We start from the raw sequence: 18,242 nt of genomic DNA on the forward strand, positions 1-18,242 counted from the left end.
AACGGTGTGTTTTTATGGTGAAATCTTCTCCTGTTCCCACTAGGCCGATGTGTGATGCCAGAGCTGGAGTTATCAAGGCTGTGGGAATGCACATAAGCTCAGATTTCCAACACTGTAGATCCTTTTGAAGTTTTTTTTTTTTTTTTTTTTTAATTTTAGAGTAATTATTCCTCTTGGTTCTGCACTAACACAAACTGAATTATTCAGTGACCAGAAAAAAAAAAAAAAAATGTTGGCACAATATCAAAATGGCAATCTTCTAGATTGCTGCAATAGTCTCTGTTGGTTCACCCTCCTTCCCTAGACCTCATGCACATGAGCGAGCGGAGTGCATGGAGCCTGTATGGAGTCCACACGGAGTCCCTGCAGCGCCCTACTATGGTGCATTAGGCACGGTCATGTTATGGATGTTTTCCCCACTAACTGCAAAACCTCTAGGAGAGAAAGTTTCCATAATATGGCGGAATATACACTGCAGACTTCAAGGAGCATCCGGTTTTCAGCAGTATCGCGGTCACCTGATGGCTGGTCTATATCCTATCCAGCCAAGATAAGGCGTACGTTTTTGGAGGACATCTACAAACCTAAATCTGCCCCTATGAATCCTATATTCCATTGTTGTAACATTGAGAAAAATAAAGAACTGCTTTCTATGTTCAGTGAGAAATCGGTCAATATATACGAATTTATAAAATGTTTGCAGTGAAGTTCATTTTTCTAAGTATTTTGACAAATGTTACTAACTGCCTTCACTCATCTGCTACATTTCCTTTTACATTTTTGCTACAGGTGTTTGGTCATTTTTTTGGTTTGTTGGGTTTTGCTTTTTGGCCAACCAATGGCAAGTGTCTAACCCAAACGACAATCCGTTGAATGAAGGAGCAGACGCTGCCCGTGCCGCCATAGCGTTCTCATTCTTCTCCATCTTTACTTGGGTGAGTTGTGCTATTAAACAATGAGGTTGGCCACTTTTATGTTCTGGGGGTGGGATAGATGAAGACCTGTCTGGCTGATTAACACATTGCACACGTACAAGCCTAGTCGAGTAGTATCGGATACTCTCATAAGGCGCATGTTCAGACTAAGGATGAGTGTTCCCCATTCAAAAGTGTATTTCCAGTACCTTTAGAGCAGCACCAGGTGCCTATTCCAGTGACGATGGGCATTTTCCACTTTAGTTACCATACTATTGGTCCACTCAGAGTTTTGCTTTCATTGCAGTAGCACAGAGTTATTAAAGTTCATGTGTTTTCCATCCCTCTTTCAATGGTTTCAAGAGTGAAGGATATTTGTAACATACAGTTACACACTTCTCTGAACCTCCACTGCATGGGTGGTCTTCAACAACATATGAAATAACTTCCTGTCCATACCGTCATAATTGATTGGCTTCAGGGTCTGATGATGATGATGATGGTGGACAGGACGTCGTCTATTATTATTTATTTACGTGAGAAGGGGTTACATACAAAATATAAATTTAAATTGCAATGGTGAGGTGGCAGCTGGTCATTGTAGGCTGTGGTAAGGTGGCAGCTGGTCATTGTAGGCTGTGGTGAGGTGGTAGCGTGGTCATTGCAGGCTGTGGTGAGGTGGCAGTGGGGTCATTGCAGGCTGTGGTGAGGTGGCAGCTGGTCATTGTAGGCTGTGGTGAGGTGGCAGTAGGGTCATTGCAGGCTGTGGTGAGGTGGCATCTGGTCATTGTAGGCTGTGGTGAGGTGGCAGTGGGGTCATTGCAGGTTGTGGTGAGGTGGCAGCAGGGTCATGGCTGTAAGCTTTCTTTAAGACATGGGTTTTCAGGTTCCGTCTGAACGTTCCGAATGTGGTGGATAATCGGACGTGTTGGGGGTACATGGTTCCAGAGGATGGGAGATATTCGGGAGAAGTCTTGGAGTTGATTGGTTAGGGACTGTACAAGTGTGGAAGCGAGAAAGGTCTTAGGAAGACTGGTGATTACGTCTGGGAAGATATTGGGAGATTAGTATGTAGATATATGGAAATGGCAGATTAAGGACTGCCTTGTTGATCAGTGTTAAGGTACCTTCACACGAAGCGACGCTGCAGCGATAGCGACAACGATGTCGATCGCTGCAGCGTCGCTGTTTGGTCGCTGGAGAGCTGTCACACAGACCGCTCTCCAGCGATCAACTATGCCGAGGTCCCCTGGTAACCAGGGTAAACATCGGGTAACTAAGCGCAGGGCCGCGCTTAGTAACCCGATGTTTACCCTGGTTACCAGCGTAAAATCTAAAAAAAACAAACAGCACATACTTACATTCACGTCCCCCTGCGTCCACTTCCTGACTGACTGAGCGCCGTACAGTGAGAGCAGAGCGGTGACGTCACCGCTGTGCTGCTTTCACTTTCACTTTGCGGCGCTGAGTCAGAGGAGGAAGCAGACTGCAGGGGACGCAATGTGAGTATGTGCTGTTTGTTTTTTTTACATTTTACGCTAGTAACCAGGGTAAACATCGGGTAACTAAGCGCGGCCCTGCGCTTAGTAACCCGATGTTTACCCTGGTTACCAGTGTAAAATATCGCTGGTATCGTTGCTTTTGCTTTCAAACACAACGATACACAGCGATCGGACGACCAAATAAAGTTCTGGACTTTATCCAGCGACATCACAGCAGGATCCTGATCGCTGCTGCGTGTCAAACGAAACGATATCGCTAGCGAGGACGCTGCAACGTCACGGATTGCTAGCGATATCGTTATAATGTCGTTTCGTGTGAAGGTACCTTTAGTGGTTTATCCATTGGGAAAATGGAAGCCAATGAAGGGATTTATAGAGGGGAGAAGCGGAGGAGTAACAAGGGGAGAGGTGTACTAATCTGGCAGTACAGTTAATGATGATCTGGAGAGGTGCAAATGTGTTAGCTGGGAGTAAAGATGATTAGTTCGGTTCTGTCCACATTAGGTTTTAGGAAGCAAGAGGAGAAGTATTGTGGCTGATTCTGGGCAGCAGAAAGCTGATATCAGCGTATAGGTGGTAATGGAAGCCATGGGACTTTGTGTTGTCCCAGGCCAAAGGTATAGATGGAGAAGAGTAGGGGTACCAGGACGGAGCTTTGAGGGACACCAACAGAGAGAATGGGATTACGTTCCATCAGTTATAATTTCTGTTGGAAAGTTATCCATCCATCCATCAGTCACATGAGCCTACAGGAATTCATTGTTTTCAGCGGTCAGGTGGCTGTACGAATGGGATGTCATCACTCTTGTCCTGATGAAGATCTTTGGAGCAGCAGGGTTCAGAGAGGTAAGTAACACCCTTTGTTTTTTTTTGTTGTTTTTTTTTTTATTCTATGATGATACCTTCTCTCTTGTCCTCATTGAAAACCATATTGATGTGATAACTAGATGCCGTAATTTCATATTTAGCCAAATTCTGCAGAAACGGGTTGAATTGTTGCACAATGTTAGTGTGGCCATCTCTGGGGACTTTTTTTCTTTTTAAACTTTTTAAATGCGTGTTGTATTTTTACGATTGGGTTTAATTTAAAATTTCTCAACATTTGATTTGCATAGGTCTTATGTTTCTTTGCACATTTAGGCTGTGTGCACACGTAGCAGATTTTTTGCGTTTTTTTTCGCTATAAAAACGCAAACAAAACGCATACATTATGCATCCCATCATTTAGAATGCATTCCGCAATTTTTGTGCACATGATGCGTTTTTTTCCGCGAAAAAAATGCATCGTGGTACAAAACTTAGCATGTTCATTAATTTTGCGGATTTTTTGCGGATTTCCCGCTATATTATTGCATTGGGAACCTCCGGAAAAATCCGCAAAAAAAACCGCACCAAAAACGCGCAAAATACACATGCGGATTTCTTGCAGAAAATGTCCAGTTTTGCTCAGGAAACTTCTGCAAGAAATCCTGAACGTGTGCACATAGCCTATAGTGAGTCCACTATGACGGTCTAACAGAGTATGTAACTCTTATGTCTTTTTCAGAGCTCCTCTCAGCTGAATGATCACCCTACACCACATCAAATTTAAAGGAGTATTCCCATCTCCAAGATCCTATCCCATTATGTAATAGGAATAATAGCAAATACCCCCATTTAAAAATATAGTATAGTTCTTCTGATTCGCTATGTTGCTTATTCCATGTGCAGGGCATTGTAGTAGCTTAGGTATCCATAGTTACGACCACTAACTGTCACTATATGAGGGTCGTAACCATGGATACCTAAGCTACTACAATGCCCTGCACATGGGATAAGTGACATAGTGACTCAGAAGAACTATACTATGTTTCTAATTAGGGGTATGTGCTAATATTATTACACTTGCTACATATTGGGATAGGATGTTGGAGATTGGAATACTTCTTTAACTTTGATGTGGTCTAGGCTCTGAAAAGACAGATAAGAGTGACATGCTCTGTGAGAGCGTCCTAGTGGGCTCGCTGATAGTTTCTCATCTAACCATTCAGGCTAAATGGTGCATCATTTGTAATGAAACCCTATTGCATGTAATTGGGGCTCAAAATAATTTTTGCATTTTAAGTAAAAAAGCAATAGCCGGACAACCCATGTACTTTTCACCACTGGGCAACTTGTTGCTTCTAGTGGGGGTCCTGCTGAGTGGTTGTGGTAATGGGGGGATCTCATCTTGTAATTTTATCCCTTCCACAGGCCGTCCTAGCAGTGCTGAGGCTGCAGCATCTAAAGGAAATTACTTTCCAAGAGGAGTACAGCCGGCTTTTCCCCCCGAACCCCCAATCCTTCCCTTAACCTATTAACACCGCTAAACAATCTGCAGTGCCTGTGTTACCGATTATAGGAATTGTTTACGGCTGGCATTGTATGTGTCTCCGCTTTAGAGCGTCCTATACATAGGCAGATCTTGAGCACATGATGGAGACCACCTTGGCTTCTTCTATGGATGCAGCTCTTTGATCTTCATTGTCCTGTGATATTAGATCAGGTCGCTCATATTTCCTGTGCTTCCATGTTCCAGTCTCTCTGAATCATATGATAAGAAGTATTTATAGACAGTCTTTCATATGTCATTATTATTGTTTTTTTTTTTGTTTTTTTTTGTTGAAAATAAAATGTTTTCCTGAAGTGCCATGTAGGAGGAGGTAGCATCGTCTGGGGGCGTAGTTGAGCATTTATTTTTTTTTGTAAGAAAGACAGCTTGACTTTGCTTTATGTTCTCTACCATGCATGGTGACTGCAATTCCCTTTTCCTCCTATGAATCTGCAGAAGCTTGAATGGAGCTCAGTCCATGTCATTGGTGTAACCGATAGTGGATTAGTGCTTGGCAGTGCCAATATGGCGCCAACTGAAAATCATCAGAATAACCATTTCATTGACAATTTAAAGGGTCGTTCCATCATCATGAGTCGGTATTATCGGATAGTGCCTGTATATACAAGCAAAATTTCAGTTTGCTGCGCCTTAATGCATTTTGCCATTCTTGAGTTAACTTTATTTTTCTTTTGTTTTACATTTTGTTTCCTTGGTTACCGACCACCGGTGCTGGACAGCAGAACATGCTCAGGGCTAACAATCTCCTTTTTCATTATTTGCTTGCACGGTTTGAAGCTGTCTAGGATTGCTGGGATGCACGGTTACCTCTTATACTGATCCTGGCCAGCTTCAGCGCAGTGCTTACAAGCTAGACGGCAGCAGGGGTCGGTCTCCTAGGCAAAAAAAAAAAGTAAACAAAGTGTTAATATCCCAAGAACGGCTGCAAATTTTAATAAGCCGTAAATTGCAAAAGTGTTAGTATTTTCGAGCACAATCCGATAATATCCATCTATGAAGATGGGAATAACCCTTCAAGTGCCATACAGCTGTCAAGTAGTTGTGCCAGCCAATAAATGGAGGTGCGTACAAACATCAGCCATGTATAAGACTTGGGAAGTGTCAATGTCTTATTGCCTTAATGAACCTTGTTTACTGTTCCCTTATAATAATTGACTACTTGTTCCTATTCTTCCAGTTTTTCCTGGAATCGTATGTTGTTCTAATACCTGGATATTGTTTACCTTGTAATTATACTTGAGATACTTTAGTATGTTAGTCCAAGCACTGGTAAAATGTAATAAAATGTTACTGTTAGCTACATTCAGTATTTTTATATTATTATTTTCCTTTTCTGCTTTTAGTCTGTAAGGAATGTTGTTTAGAATGCATAGTGTGTTTTTACCCGTGTCAGATTATGGTACTAAAATTCAGGCCAGCCACGATGGCAAACTGCAAATGTGACCTTCTCCATGTGCTTGTCCACATAGAAGACAAGTGCATGAGCTGCCCCCTATGTACATGCTCTAGTCTGGGCCGTAAAGCAAACCAGGATGGTGCATGCTGCAACTTTTTTTTTTTCCCCCCCTCGGACCGTTGGGTCATGTGCACTGACATGTTGGCTACAATGGATGCTTGTGGTCTATGGCGCACCCATCTTTATAAACCGCTTATCTAAACGAGGCCTAAAAGTGAGCTATAGATTGGTCACTGTGAAAAGCCTTAGGGTATGTGCACACGTAGTTTTGAGCTCTGCGGATTTTTCCGCAGTGGATTTGAGCAATCCGCAGGTAAAAGGCACTGCATTTTACCTGCAGATTTACTGAGGATTTACCGCGGATTTTGTGCGGATTCCACCTACAGTTTTACACCTGCGGATTCCTATTATGGAGCAGGTGTAAACCGCTGCGGAATCCGCACAAAGAATTGACATGCTGCAGAATGTAACCCGCTGCGTTTCCGCGTGTTTTTTTCCGCAGCATGGGCACTGCGGATTGCGTTTTCCATAGGTTTACATTACTGTAAACGCATGGAAAGCTGCTGCGGATCCACAGCAAAATCCGCAACGTGTGCACATAGCCTTAGAGTAAACTAGAACACTGAACCCTATTCACTGATGGAACAGATTTTCTTTCGTTTGGGAATTTGACCCTTAAATTAAAGAGGTTGTCCACTACTTTAGCATTGATGAACTATCCTTTGGAGAAGTCATCAATGTCTGATCAGTCGGGGTCCGGCTCCCCCGACAATCAGCTGATCTAGGTGTAGGTGGCCACCAGCTGGGAGTACTCACTTGGGGAGCTGGGCATCTTCTAGTAGTGTCCAAGGCAGGGTACTGCACATCTGCCTCCTATTCAGATCAATAGCAGGCGGATGTGCCATACCCTGCGGCGGCCACAATGCGAAGACTGCCAGCTCTGCAAGTGAGCACTTCTGGCCACCGACAGGTGTCTGACCCCAACCGATCATGCATTGATCTATCCCAAGGATAGGTCATCACTGTTAAAGTAGTGGACAACCTCTTAAGTTCAGACGATTAATTTTTGGTGCGTTTTTGACGCTATGTTAATGCTTTCAAGAATGCAATGTAAAAACACAATCTAATTTAGCTAATTGGTGCAGAAAATCTGCAACATCATAACTCACCAAATACTCATCATGGTAACTCGGTCTTAAAGGGGTATTCTCAAGTTACTAAATTGCTTTAATTAGTTAGACAATATGGAAATAAGCATGTTTGCAGGAGAATAGCAGCAGATAGAAAATGCAAGTCAATTGCATAGAGAGCTTTTATCTTTCATAGTGTACTGCTGGCTTCCGTGGAACCTGGCCTGGAGTGTTCAGTTACATTCCAGGACAGGAGTAAACTCTTAACTTACTAGCCACCTCTTTCCATCCAATTGATCCATCCACACTCCACCTCCAGTGTTATAAATCTTACTCGTATCAGTCCTGTAGAATCACAATACCTGGCACCCAGCCTTTCACTGGCTGGAGCTGTGTGCGTGTCCAAATGCCCTACTATCTCTGTATACTTCTACAGTGATAGCTGTGTAGACTCAGCTAATTGTGTTACAGCAGATCTTGGGCTGAGCTTTATAGTTCTACTGTTACTACAGCTCTGCTACACACCAGATCTGCCACTTAAAGGGATTGTTTCACAAACTGAGTACATTTTAATCAATAGATCCTTGAATAATAATAATTTCCACAATTGGATGTGTTTAAATAAAATGTTCCTGTGCTGAAAAAAAATCTTATAAATGTGCCCCTGCTGTGTACTGTGTAATGATTGTGTTTGACCGTACATGAACATGGTCTGAACATACCACATCTCCTGGGCAGGGGGGAAGCAAAAGAGGATACAGATATGACAAAATGCTTCTTTCTGTGAGGTAAAAGATGTTTGAAAATGGTCAGAGAAATGTTTTCTCTTACAGAAAGAATCAGATGTGATCCCAAGCTTTCTTGTTTACTTTATTTTATTTTTATTTTTTTATATAAATCTCGGCACAGTAACTTTGGGGAAAAAAACAAAAAAACATCCAATTGTCAAAATTATTATTATTCCATGATCTATTAATTAAAATGAACTTTTCTTTGCTGGACATTCCCCATTAAGGAGAAGCGAAAGCCCTGCCAGAAATCAGAAAGTATGCAGAGTGGGAAGCTCTGAGCTGCTGAAGAAACAACTCAAGAATATCCCTTTTTTAAAGGGTTTTTTTTTTTCAGCAAAATGTTTTATCATTCAGACTAGGGTATTATTGAATTGTTTCTGGGGTCCGAGCCTTTGTGAATTGGTCGGTAATATGCATGTTTGACCACCTCGCCTATAGGGACTTTAGGACCCTCTCTTCTCGAGATGTGTTGTCCCAGTGGTTGGACCTAAGTGATTATATTTTTGACCTTGAAAAACAAACATAATCCTAGTAATTGGCTTAGAGAAAACTGTGGAAGTATCAAAAACAAAGCGGCTTTCTTTAAAGCATGATGCACCAAAAAGACACAAAACTCAGTGTAAAAAATGCAATAAAAATTCATGCTAAAAAAAAAAGCGCACATACAAATGCAATAAAAAAAAAATACAAGTGACCTAATTTTAAATAGGTGTAGAAATTTTGCAGCATCAAAAACCTCAGCAAAAGCCATTGTGGGAACACAGCCTTTGGCCGGAGTTACACCACCATAGAATACAGCCAAGTGCTATGCGAGAAAACATTGCATAGCTCTCGGCCCAGTGTTAATCTATGGGGCAGCTCACATCAGTGTTTATTTTCTCAAGTGTAATCGAGGTACATGTAAAATCTCAGCATACTGCGATTGGTGCCGAGACTCGCCAATGCAAGCCTATGCATGCGAGAAAATTGCACCGCACTCAGACCATGTGAGCGCTGTTCGATTTTTTTACGTACTGATGTCCTTTGAAAATCCGGCAATTCATGTGCCGCGTACAGTAATATCACAGTGACAGATTAAAATAGGATTGATATAATATTTATACACAAGTATATACATATAACACGCACGCACGTACGTACATATAAGAAAAGACAGCAATTCATCTGCCGTGTACTGTAAAATCACAGCAGGAGCCGACAGGAAAGAATAGATGGATTGCATACAGTAAATACACATAGAATAGGTAGATATACAGATGTCCGTGACAAATACAATTAATACAGTGTGTGCAGCTTACTTTACATGTTTTTAATAAAAGATTATGGCATTGGCTTCTGTGTAATTTTCTTAACCAGCAGAGGGAAAGCTGATGTTTGGGGGCTCATGTTTATAGCCTAGGAAGGGGCTAATACCCATGGAGCTTCCCAGGCTATTAATATCCGCTCACAGTCCTTTAATTGAAAGAATTACACAGACTCCTTTAATGAATCTTAATTAAACCATACTTGCAGCCACTGATGCCATTGTCTTCTGCAAAAGAGTTAAACAAAAAAAAAACCAACAATATTCCTCACCTTTCTGCAGAGATGTTAGTTAATTTGTCCCACGATGGGTCTCACACTGCTACATCTAGATGGCAAGTTGCATGGTGCAACCATACAGCCTGCCATCCAGCAGAGACACTGAGCAGCGTGTTTTCATTGTCTCCCTGTGAACTCCTATTATTTGTCTGGCAGAACCGCGAGCGTGAGAAAGTTCTCCTGCTCGTGGTGCTGTCAGACAGGTCCTGGGAGTTCACAGCCAAAGAACTCCCTTCACCTATGTGACATGAGCACGGTGGGAAATTAAAGGGGTCTGTGTAATTCTTTCAATTAAAGGACTTTTTTCTGGTTGTGTGTGTGTGTGTGTGTTTTTATACGATATGACTATGGGGTTAGTAATGGGGGCATATTATTGATGCTTCTCCATTACTAACCTCAGGGCTTAATATCACCTGATAATACAAAGGTTTACATCTAAAGGGCAAGTGGGAAGAGTGAGGATACGTGCCAGAATTGGCACACCTTAGCGATGTGCCTTTTCTGGGTTGGCTGAGAGCTGATGTTTTTAGCCTGGGGGGGCAGTATCCATGGCCCCTTCCTAGGCTATTAATATCAGCCCGCAGCTGTCTGCATAGCCTTTGCTGGTTAACAATTATAGGGGAACCCTACTCTCTTTTTTTTTTTTTTTTTTTAATAGGGTCCAATAAAGGCTAAGTAAACAACTGTGAGCTGATATTACTAGCCTTGGAAGCTCCATGGGTGTTATCCCCTTCCCAGCTTATAAACATTTGCCCCCAACCTTTGACTTTTCCTCTGCTGGTTAAGAAAATTGCGCAAGAGCCAATACCATTTTTTTCAGAATAATTAATCTTTTATTAAATACCTGTACAGTAAGCTGCACACACTGTACTAATTGTATTTGTCACGGACATCTGTATAACTATCTATTTTATATGCATTTACTGTGTGTAATCAATCTATTTTATCCTGTCAGCTCCTACAGTGATTTTACAGTACACGGCAGATAAATTGCCAGCTTTTCTTCTATCTATGTAATATATGTACATATATATGTGTGTCACTGACATCTATATATCTGTTCTACTCTAACCTGTCACTGTGATTTTGCTATACGTGGCTACTTTTTATTTATTTGTCTTTATCTTGAAGAATATTTCCTTAGAAAATGATGTGCAAATGACAGCAATTCTCTGAAAAAGCTCATGTTCGAATCACATAGCATTCGGATGTAAATCGGATGCTATGTGTAAAATCGGATTGTACTCGCATGAGACTTGTGCTACCCTTGGACCATTTTTTTTTCTTTTTCTTTTTTACATGTTTAGTGTGACAGCCCTCACCCCCCCCCCCCCCCATGCTAGAGGAATTGCTGATTGGTCTCTCCCTATTAAGAACACATGCATGCTCCGCCGAGCGTGCATGCATATGGGGTTGCTTAGAAGGAGGACTCTCCTGACCTCTGTTTGATATGTATGGCGTACTCTAGTGTAACTTGAGGACCAAGTCAGTTTGTAGAATCAGGAAAATATTTAGAATTGAGAGTCCTCAGTGGTTGATACCTTTTAATGGCTAACTGAAAAGATGGTAACAAATTGCAAGCTTTCGAGACTACTCAGGCCTCGTCATCAGGCATAGACTAATGGAAAATCTGTAGAATCGCATATTTATACACAACACAGCACTGTCATTATGGGTTAGCCATTAAAAGGTATCAACCACTGAGGACTCTCAATTCTAAATATTTCTATCTACTGGCTAACACGGTACCAAGATATATATCTTTTCTGTATTTGAATCAGGAAAGAATCCTTTTATGTTCCGTAATGCTGATTTAACAGTTACTAACTATGGTGATGGGTGTCTGTTTCTCTTTTGTCCTTTCCACCTTCTCCACTCTTGCCCCCATTCCTTACGCTTCCCTACCACTCCTTGCCCCATTAATTTCCATTCATCATTGATTCAAGGCGGGACAAGCCGTGCTGGCCTACCAACGCTATCGCCTGGGCTCTGACTCCGCATTGTTCTCTCAGGACTACATGGACCCAAGCCAAGATCAGGGGCCTCCTTATCCCCCCTATGCCAGCAATGACGACTTGGATCCTTCTGCTGGCTACCAGCAGCCTCCAACAGACGCCTACGACGCAGGCACACAAGGCTACCAGGCCCAGGATTACTAAAGCACCTCCTTCAAGGAACTTTCATTGTCTGACAGGCGCGCAACTCCTCAATTTGCAATTTGTTGCTGCCTCTCTGTTAGTGAAAGATGTAAAAAAAAAAAAAAAAAGTCCTTATTTTTTATGACCTGGTCCAGGAAAGGATCTATTCTTATTTTTATGTTTGTTTATAAATACAGATTTAGTCTCTTTCTTTTTGTTCTATATCTTAAGCTTTCTGTAATTTTGCCAGGTTTACTCCATATCATTCCTTGAGTCCTTTTTTGAGTCTGTTATTCTGGAATGGAGAATGATTGATTTATTTCCAGTCCTTGCTGAATTCTCCTTTAAGTAAGGTTCTGTTGAGCTGGAGTAATATGTCCACCAGCTGTAACTAAAGGTTTTACATATTCCCAGGTTTACAGAACAGAAAATATCAAAGGGATATTTCAGGATTAATAATATTTAGAGAAATTAGAAAAAATGCTGTTATTTTCCAAAAGGACTCTCTGATTGTTCCATCCACTATCCAGCATTTTCCCATGGACACAAATGCTGCATCGTGGAGAGCGTAGACTTTGCCGGCTGTCCATCAGTAATGGACAGGGATAAAATGTAAGGAATGACAAAAATAAAGAAGTCTTGGGCCAAAGAGGACCTGAGAAAATGTCATCCGGTACCAGTATTTGAACAGTTATGCAGGAAGATCACCGATACTGGTAGTGAGTAGAAAACCGCAGTTTACATGGATAATTGTATCTAGGAAACCCATTTCCCAAAATGTTCTAATCCCTTTCAGTAACACAAATCTGTTCATTATATGCAGTTATAAATATCTTTAAAAAAAAAAAAAAATTTGAAAGTATTGATATGTAGATGTGGTATTCTGCACATAAATGCGCACAGACTTTCCTCATTGTGTTTTGACTGTGATAATAAATCATATGGCTCATCTAGGCAAGGATGAGGATACCCATTACCTCTTCTCCATAAGCCTAAAACACCCTCATACCGACATGAGATAAAAACAGTTAGTCTTCTAAAAACAAGCCGTTGGAGTGTAGAATAAGTTGAAATTAAACACTTTTTTTTTTTTTTTTTATAAATAAGGAATTTATTCAAAGCCTTTTATTGAGCAGTAATCTTGAATTTGCCATTTATTCTTGGGGAAAAAAAAATAATACACCAATATCCAGTTCAGATTAGATACAGAGTGATGGATATCCTTGTGAGATGTGATCAGTTTTGATGGAGGAATACTCTTTTTGAAGGCTTGTTTATGATGAGAAAATGAAGGCTGCTTTCTTTTATAGACAGTGCTACACCGGTCCTTAATATGTGGGTAGTGTTCAGTTTACTCCATTAAAGTAAGCCTGACACATGGTTAGTAGAATGTATCAGGCTCAGCCAGCTACATTCTGGGTATGATCTCGGACATATCAGCTGATAGCTTCACTTTACCTTGGGGGCTCAGCTGCACTACCAGGCACAGGTTATGGACAGGTACTGGTTCTAGAGAAAAAGCGCCATGTCTTTCTAATCCTGTACAATCTTTTTAAAGGATATGGACACTTCTTAGGGACTTAGTTTTCACTTAAATGCATGTATTTTTGGCTAAAGGGGAAAAAAAGCATTTGTGCAATAGGGTTTCAGTAAAAAAAACCTCTAGATCGTTAGGCTTCCACAACCTTTATGTATCACTGTACATGGCACACTGCAGATTAAATTAACAGTGCATCCAGTTAGCTTGTTCAGACAGCAACATCAGTAAGTGTTCTCTCTTCTCTTGAGGTCTTTAAAGTTTTAATATACTAACTTATGAGATTCTTCACAAGAAGAAAGAAAAAAAAGTTGTCTGAACAGGTATACTGACGGATTCTGATATGTACAGAATGTACTGTTATACATAGAGGCTGTAGAAGCAAAACAGTAGAAAATTTTAGCCAAAAATCTATACAATTAACTAGAAAAACAGCCCCTTATGAGGTTCGTGTCCTTTTACATGTAGGAATCCATGATAATGAGCATTTAAGTCTGGGACCTTGTATATAAGATAAACGTATAATGTTTATAATTTAGCAATATATGTGTATATATGATCCTATAAATGCCCTATTGATATGGCTGGAATAATTACAATACCTCAGTATGTGTAAAGTGCTGTTATCCTAATGTTGTTGCTAGCTTAGGGGTCCTTAATTAGATAGCTAAATGTGAATGCCTTTTATTAAAGAAGAGAAAGGCTTAAGTACATTTTCCAATTTTTGCTTGTCCCATGATGTTTCATAACATTGTACATTACTGGAAGAGGATTCTTGGGATTACATCGATTTTCATCTGGCAAAAATGTGTTGTGCGGCAAAAAAAAAAACCCTAGTTTTTAGAAGAACAGGACTCCGAATCCAAATTCGTCCATGCAAGCAACGAAGAGCGATCACAAGATCCAATAGAAGAATAAATGTTGGTTAAGTTTGCAGAGCCATCTTGGATATGTCATTTGCCAAATGTATGTTTGCTTCATTTGCGAAAAGACCTCTACATCCTTGTAAGTGTTTAATAAAACATCCGAATGGGAAGGCTGCGTTTAATAGCCGTGTGAATGGGAAGCCATCATCTTATTAAAGTCACTTCATTGTCTTCTTACTGTTGTCTCTATACTGATGATAAAATTACTGGATGGAAAGAATTAGACATGAAATGGTCTTTTTGGGCCAGTTGTGTGTATCGGCTTCTGCTACTGATCTAGTAGTGGAACATGCTCCACATCTTGGCACACTGTGAACGGCTGTTAACTTCTACGGCAACCATCGCTGAAAAAAAAAATCACCAATTTTGTTTCCAATACCAAGAACATCTCTGCTCATCGGTCACCTGGATTAATGAATTGGGTTGATACAACTCTGCCCCCAATGGTACATTATTCTTTTTGATGTCTTGTCCTAGTTCTTCACTCATCAAGAAATTGGTGTTAATAATTTTACTACACCATTAACTATAAATACACCGTATGGAGCAAAACTATTAGGCAGGTGTTGGTAAATCTAATCTATATTTAGTATGACCATGGTTTTGCCTTCAAAGCTGCACTAATTTATTAGATTGTCTAGGTACACTTGTACTTGCACCCAGTATTTAAAGGAACTCTGCAGGAAGATTGTTCCAAAGGTCTAAAGAGCTAACAACAGATCTTTTGTGGATGTAGACTTCTGTCTCTTCATATACGTTGTAAGCCTAGATAGACTCGACCTTAAGATCTGGGCTCTGTGGCGCCATATCAACTTCCAGGACTTCTCATTCTTTAAGCTAAAGATTGTTCTTAATGACATTGGCTGTATGTTTGAGGTCATTTTCCTGCCGCAAAATAAATTTGCAGTATCCCTGATGGTATTGTATGATTGATAAGTATCTGTCTGTGTTTCTGGTCTTTGAAGACTGTAGATACATTGTTTGGCTAAGGAAACTTAGTGCAGAAGATGAACGGCATATCATGCATCCTTCCACTGGAAATTAGAGGATGTCCAGCAGTGCCATCAGCTCAGAACTATCTGCAACAAGTGGGAACCAGCTACACTCCTCTACTGGTTGGAGAAATCTGATTAGAAGAATGCATGGAAGAATTGTGGCCAAAAACCATAGATGGTAACAAGGCTAAGCCACTCAAACTGGTGTGCAGAAAAATGGGAGCAGGTGATGTGGTGTTTCTGAGTCAAAGTGAAATATTTGTCTGTAACAGAAGGCAGATTGATTGTGTGCTGAAGGGCTGGAGAGCGGTACAATAATGAGTGCAGGCAACAGTGAAGCATGGTGGAGACTTCTTGCAAGTTTGAGGCTGTACGTCATCAAATGGGTTTGGGTTTTTGGCCAGAATTAATAGTTACCTCAATGATGAGAAATAAAACATACTTATCAAACACGTAATACTGTCAGGGGCGTCTGGCTCCAAATTTATTCTGCAGCAAGTGAACAACCCCAAACATACAGCCAGTGTCAAAAATAACTATCTTCATCATAAAGAAGAGCGAGGAGACCTAGAAGTGATGATATAGCCCCACAGGGCCCTGGTCTTCCATTCACTCTGTCTGGGATTGCATGATGAGACGGAAGGATTTGCTCAGGCCTACATCCACTGAAGATGTGGGGGTAGTTTTTTCCTTTTGCCGTAATCCGCAATGTAAATAATACCAGGGCCGTGAGGTTTGGGTTCTATGATGTCTTAATGGGGATGATTGTTTTAAATCAATTTTGATTTGTCACGTGTATTGCCAAACCAATTGCTGTTACCAGAGGTGAGAAATTATCATTATCGAGCTGAGTGATGTATGGGTTCAAAGTATTTCTATAGGTTCCTACAACACTCTGCTTCAGCAAAAGCTGTGCACTTCTACCCCCTAGGGGTCCTAGGTCCTTACCCACATATCAACGATGCTGGATACAAGCTACACCGTATCAAAAACGGTTTAAGGTTATGTTTCCATACAGAGTTTTTGATGCAAGATATTTTCCCTCCATAAAACCCCCCAGTGTTTTATAGTTCCAGAAAGTGGATGAAATTAATAGAAATCTCCTTCCCCCAGGGTTTTTTTTAAAATGTTTTTGTCTTTAATGATGTGTAAACTGACTTGCTGTGCTTTTTTCAAATCTGCAACTTGTCAATTTCTTTGCTAATCACATTAGATATGGAAAAAACGCAGGTTAAAAATATTCAATAAAACACATGTAAACTGCACATGACTGTATCAATAATGATTTGTCAAAGTCAACTGCCAGGAAATATCAAAAACAAAGTGGATATACACCGTGGAGGAAATAAGTATTTGATCCCTTGCTGATTTTGTAAGTTTGCCCACTGACAAAGACTTGAACATGAAAAAGCACTGCAGCACAATGGGATTTTCTGGATTTTATTTTTGATATTCTATAGCTCAATGTTAAAATTAACTTCCCCTCAAAATTAAAGACTGTTCATGTCTTTGTCGGTGGGCAAAGATACAAAATCAGCACGGGATCAAATACTTATTTCCCCCACTGTATTAAATGTGACTTAAAGAGACCAAAACTCAGCTGAAAAAACATGATAAAAACCCAAGCAAGAAAAGAAAAATGCAAGTAGCCTAATTGGTGTAGAAAATCTTCAACATCAACAACTGCCCAAATACTCATTGTGGGAACTTGGCATAAATGTTTTGTTACCCTCTAACTATGTAGATAACTAATCTAGATAATTGACATATTCACTGGATCATTACTTGCTCAGTACATCTAATCCCAATGTAGAACAAGCCTAATTAAAAATATATATATTCTTTACATTAAAATAATTCCAGAGTGGTTAAAATGTATTTTCTAAATTTCTATCCTTACACCATGACCACTTTTGGCATTTGCTTTATTATATAATACCATGCTCTGAATTGGGGGAGATCCCCGAGGTCCAACCCCCCGGTGATCATTTACAATCATATACCATCACTTATAAGAGTACCTATAAAAATATACAGCTCTGGCAAAAATGAAGAGACCACCACATCAAAACCCTGTCATGAGCAGCCCAATCTCCAGACCTGAACCCCACTGAAAACCTCTGGAATGTAACCAAGAGGATGATGGATAGTCACAAGCCATCAAACAAAGAAGAACTGCTTACATTTTTGAGCCAGAAGCAGTGTGAAAGCCTGCTGGAAAGCATGCCAAGACGCATGGAAGCTGTGATTAAACATCATGGTTATTCCACAAAATATTGATTTCTGAACTCTTCCTGAATTAACCCCTTCATGACCCAGCCTATTTTGGCCTTAATGACCTTGCCGTTTTTTGCAATTCTGACCAGTGTCCCTTTATGAGGTAATAACTCAGGAACGCTTCAACGGATCCTAGCGATTCTGAGACAGTTTTTTCGTGACATATTGGGTTTCATGTTAGTGGTAAATTTAGGTCGATAATTTCTGAGTTTATTTGTGAAAAAAACGGAAATTTGGCGAAAATTTTGCAATTTTCACATTTTTAATTTTTATTCTGTTAAACCAGAGAGTTATGTGACACAAAATAGTTAATAAATAACATTTCCCACATGTCTACTTTACATCAGCACAATTTTGGAAACAAATTTTTTTTTTGCTAGGAAGTTATAAGGGTTAAAATTTGACCAGTGATTTCTCATTTTTACAACAAAATTTACAAAACCATTTTTTTTAGGGACCACCTCACATTTGAAGTCAGTTTGAGGGTTCTATATGGCTGAAAATACCCAAAAGTTACACCGTTCTAAAAACTGCACCCCTCAAGGTGCTCAAAACCACATTCAAGAAGTTTATTAACCCTTCAGGTGTTTCACAGCAGCAGAAGCAACATGGAAGTAAAAAATG

General features: G+C 40.4%; 1 protein-coding gene across 2 annotated transcripts in view; it reads left to right on the top strand.

Moving 5' to 3' along the window:
- Nucleotides 1-16,606, top strand: part of SYNGR1 (synaptogyrin 1) — an 85,982-nt gene extending 69,376 nt beyond the window's left edge. Inside the window, exons 3-4 of one of the 2 annotated variants that reach the window (XM_077277411.1) lie at nucleotides 790-935; nucleotides 4,649-6,089. In XM_077277411.1, coding sequence (XP_077133526.1) covers nucleotides 790-935; nucleotides 4,649-4,747 — 245 coding nt within the window. In that variant the 3' untranslated portion in view covers nucleotides 4,748-6,089. Of the gene's footprint in view, nucleotides 1-789; nucleotides 936-4,648; nucleotides 6,090-11,691 lie in introns of those variants that run through there. The other variant, XM_077277410.1, reaches the window with a different exon arrangement.
- The last annotated feature ends 1,636 nt before the right edge of the window (nucleotides 16,607-18,242 follow it).

The sequence above is a fragment of the Ranitomeya variabilis genome, chromosome 8, assembly GCF_051348905.1.
Source record: "Ranitomeya variabilis isolate aRanVar5 chromosome 8, aRanVar5.hap1, whole genome shotgun sequence".
NCBI lineage: Eukaryota > Metazoa > Chordata > Amphibia > Anura > Dendrobatidae > Ranitomeya > Ranitomeya variabilis.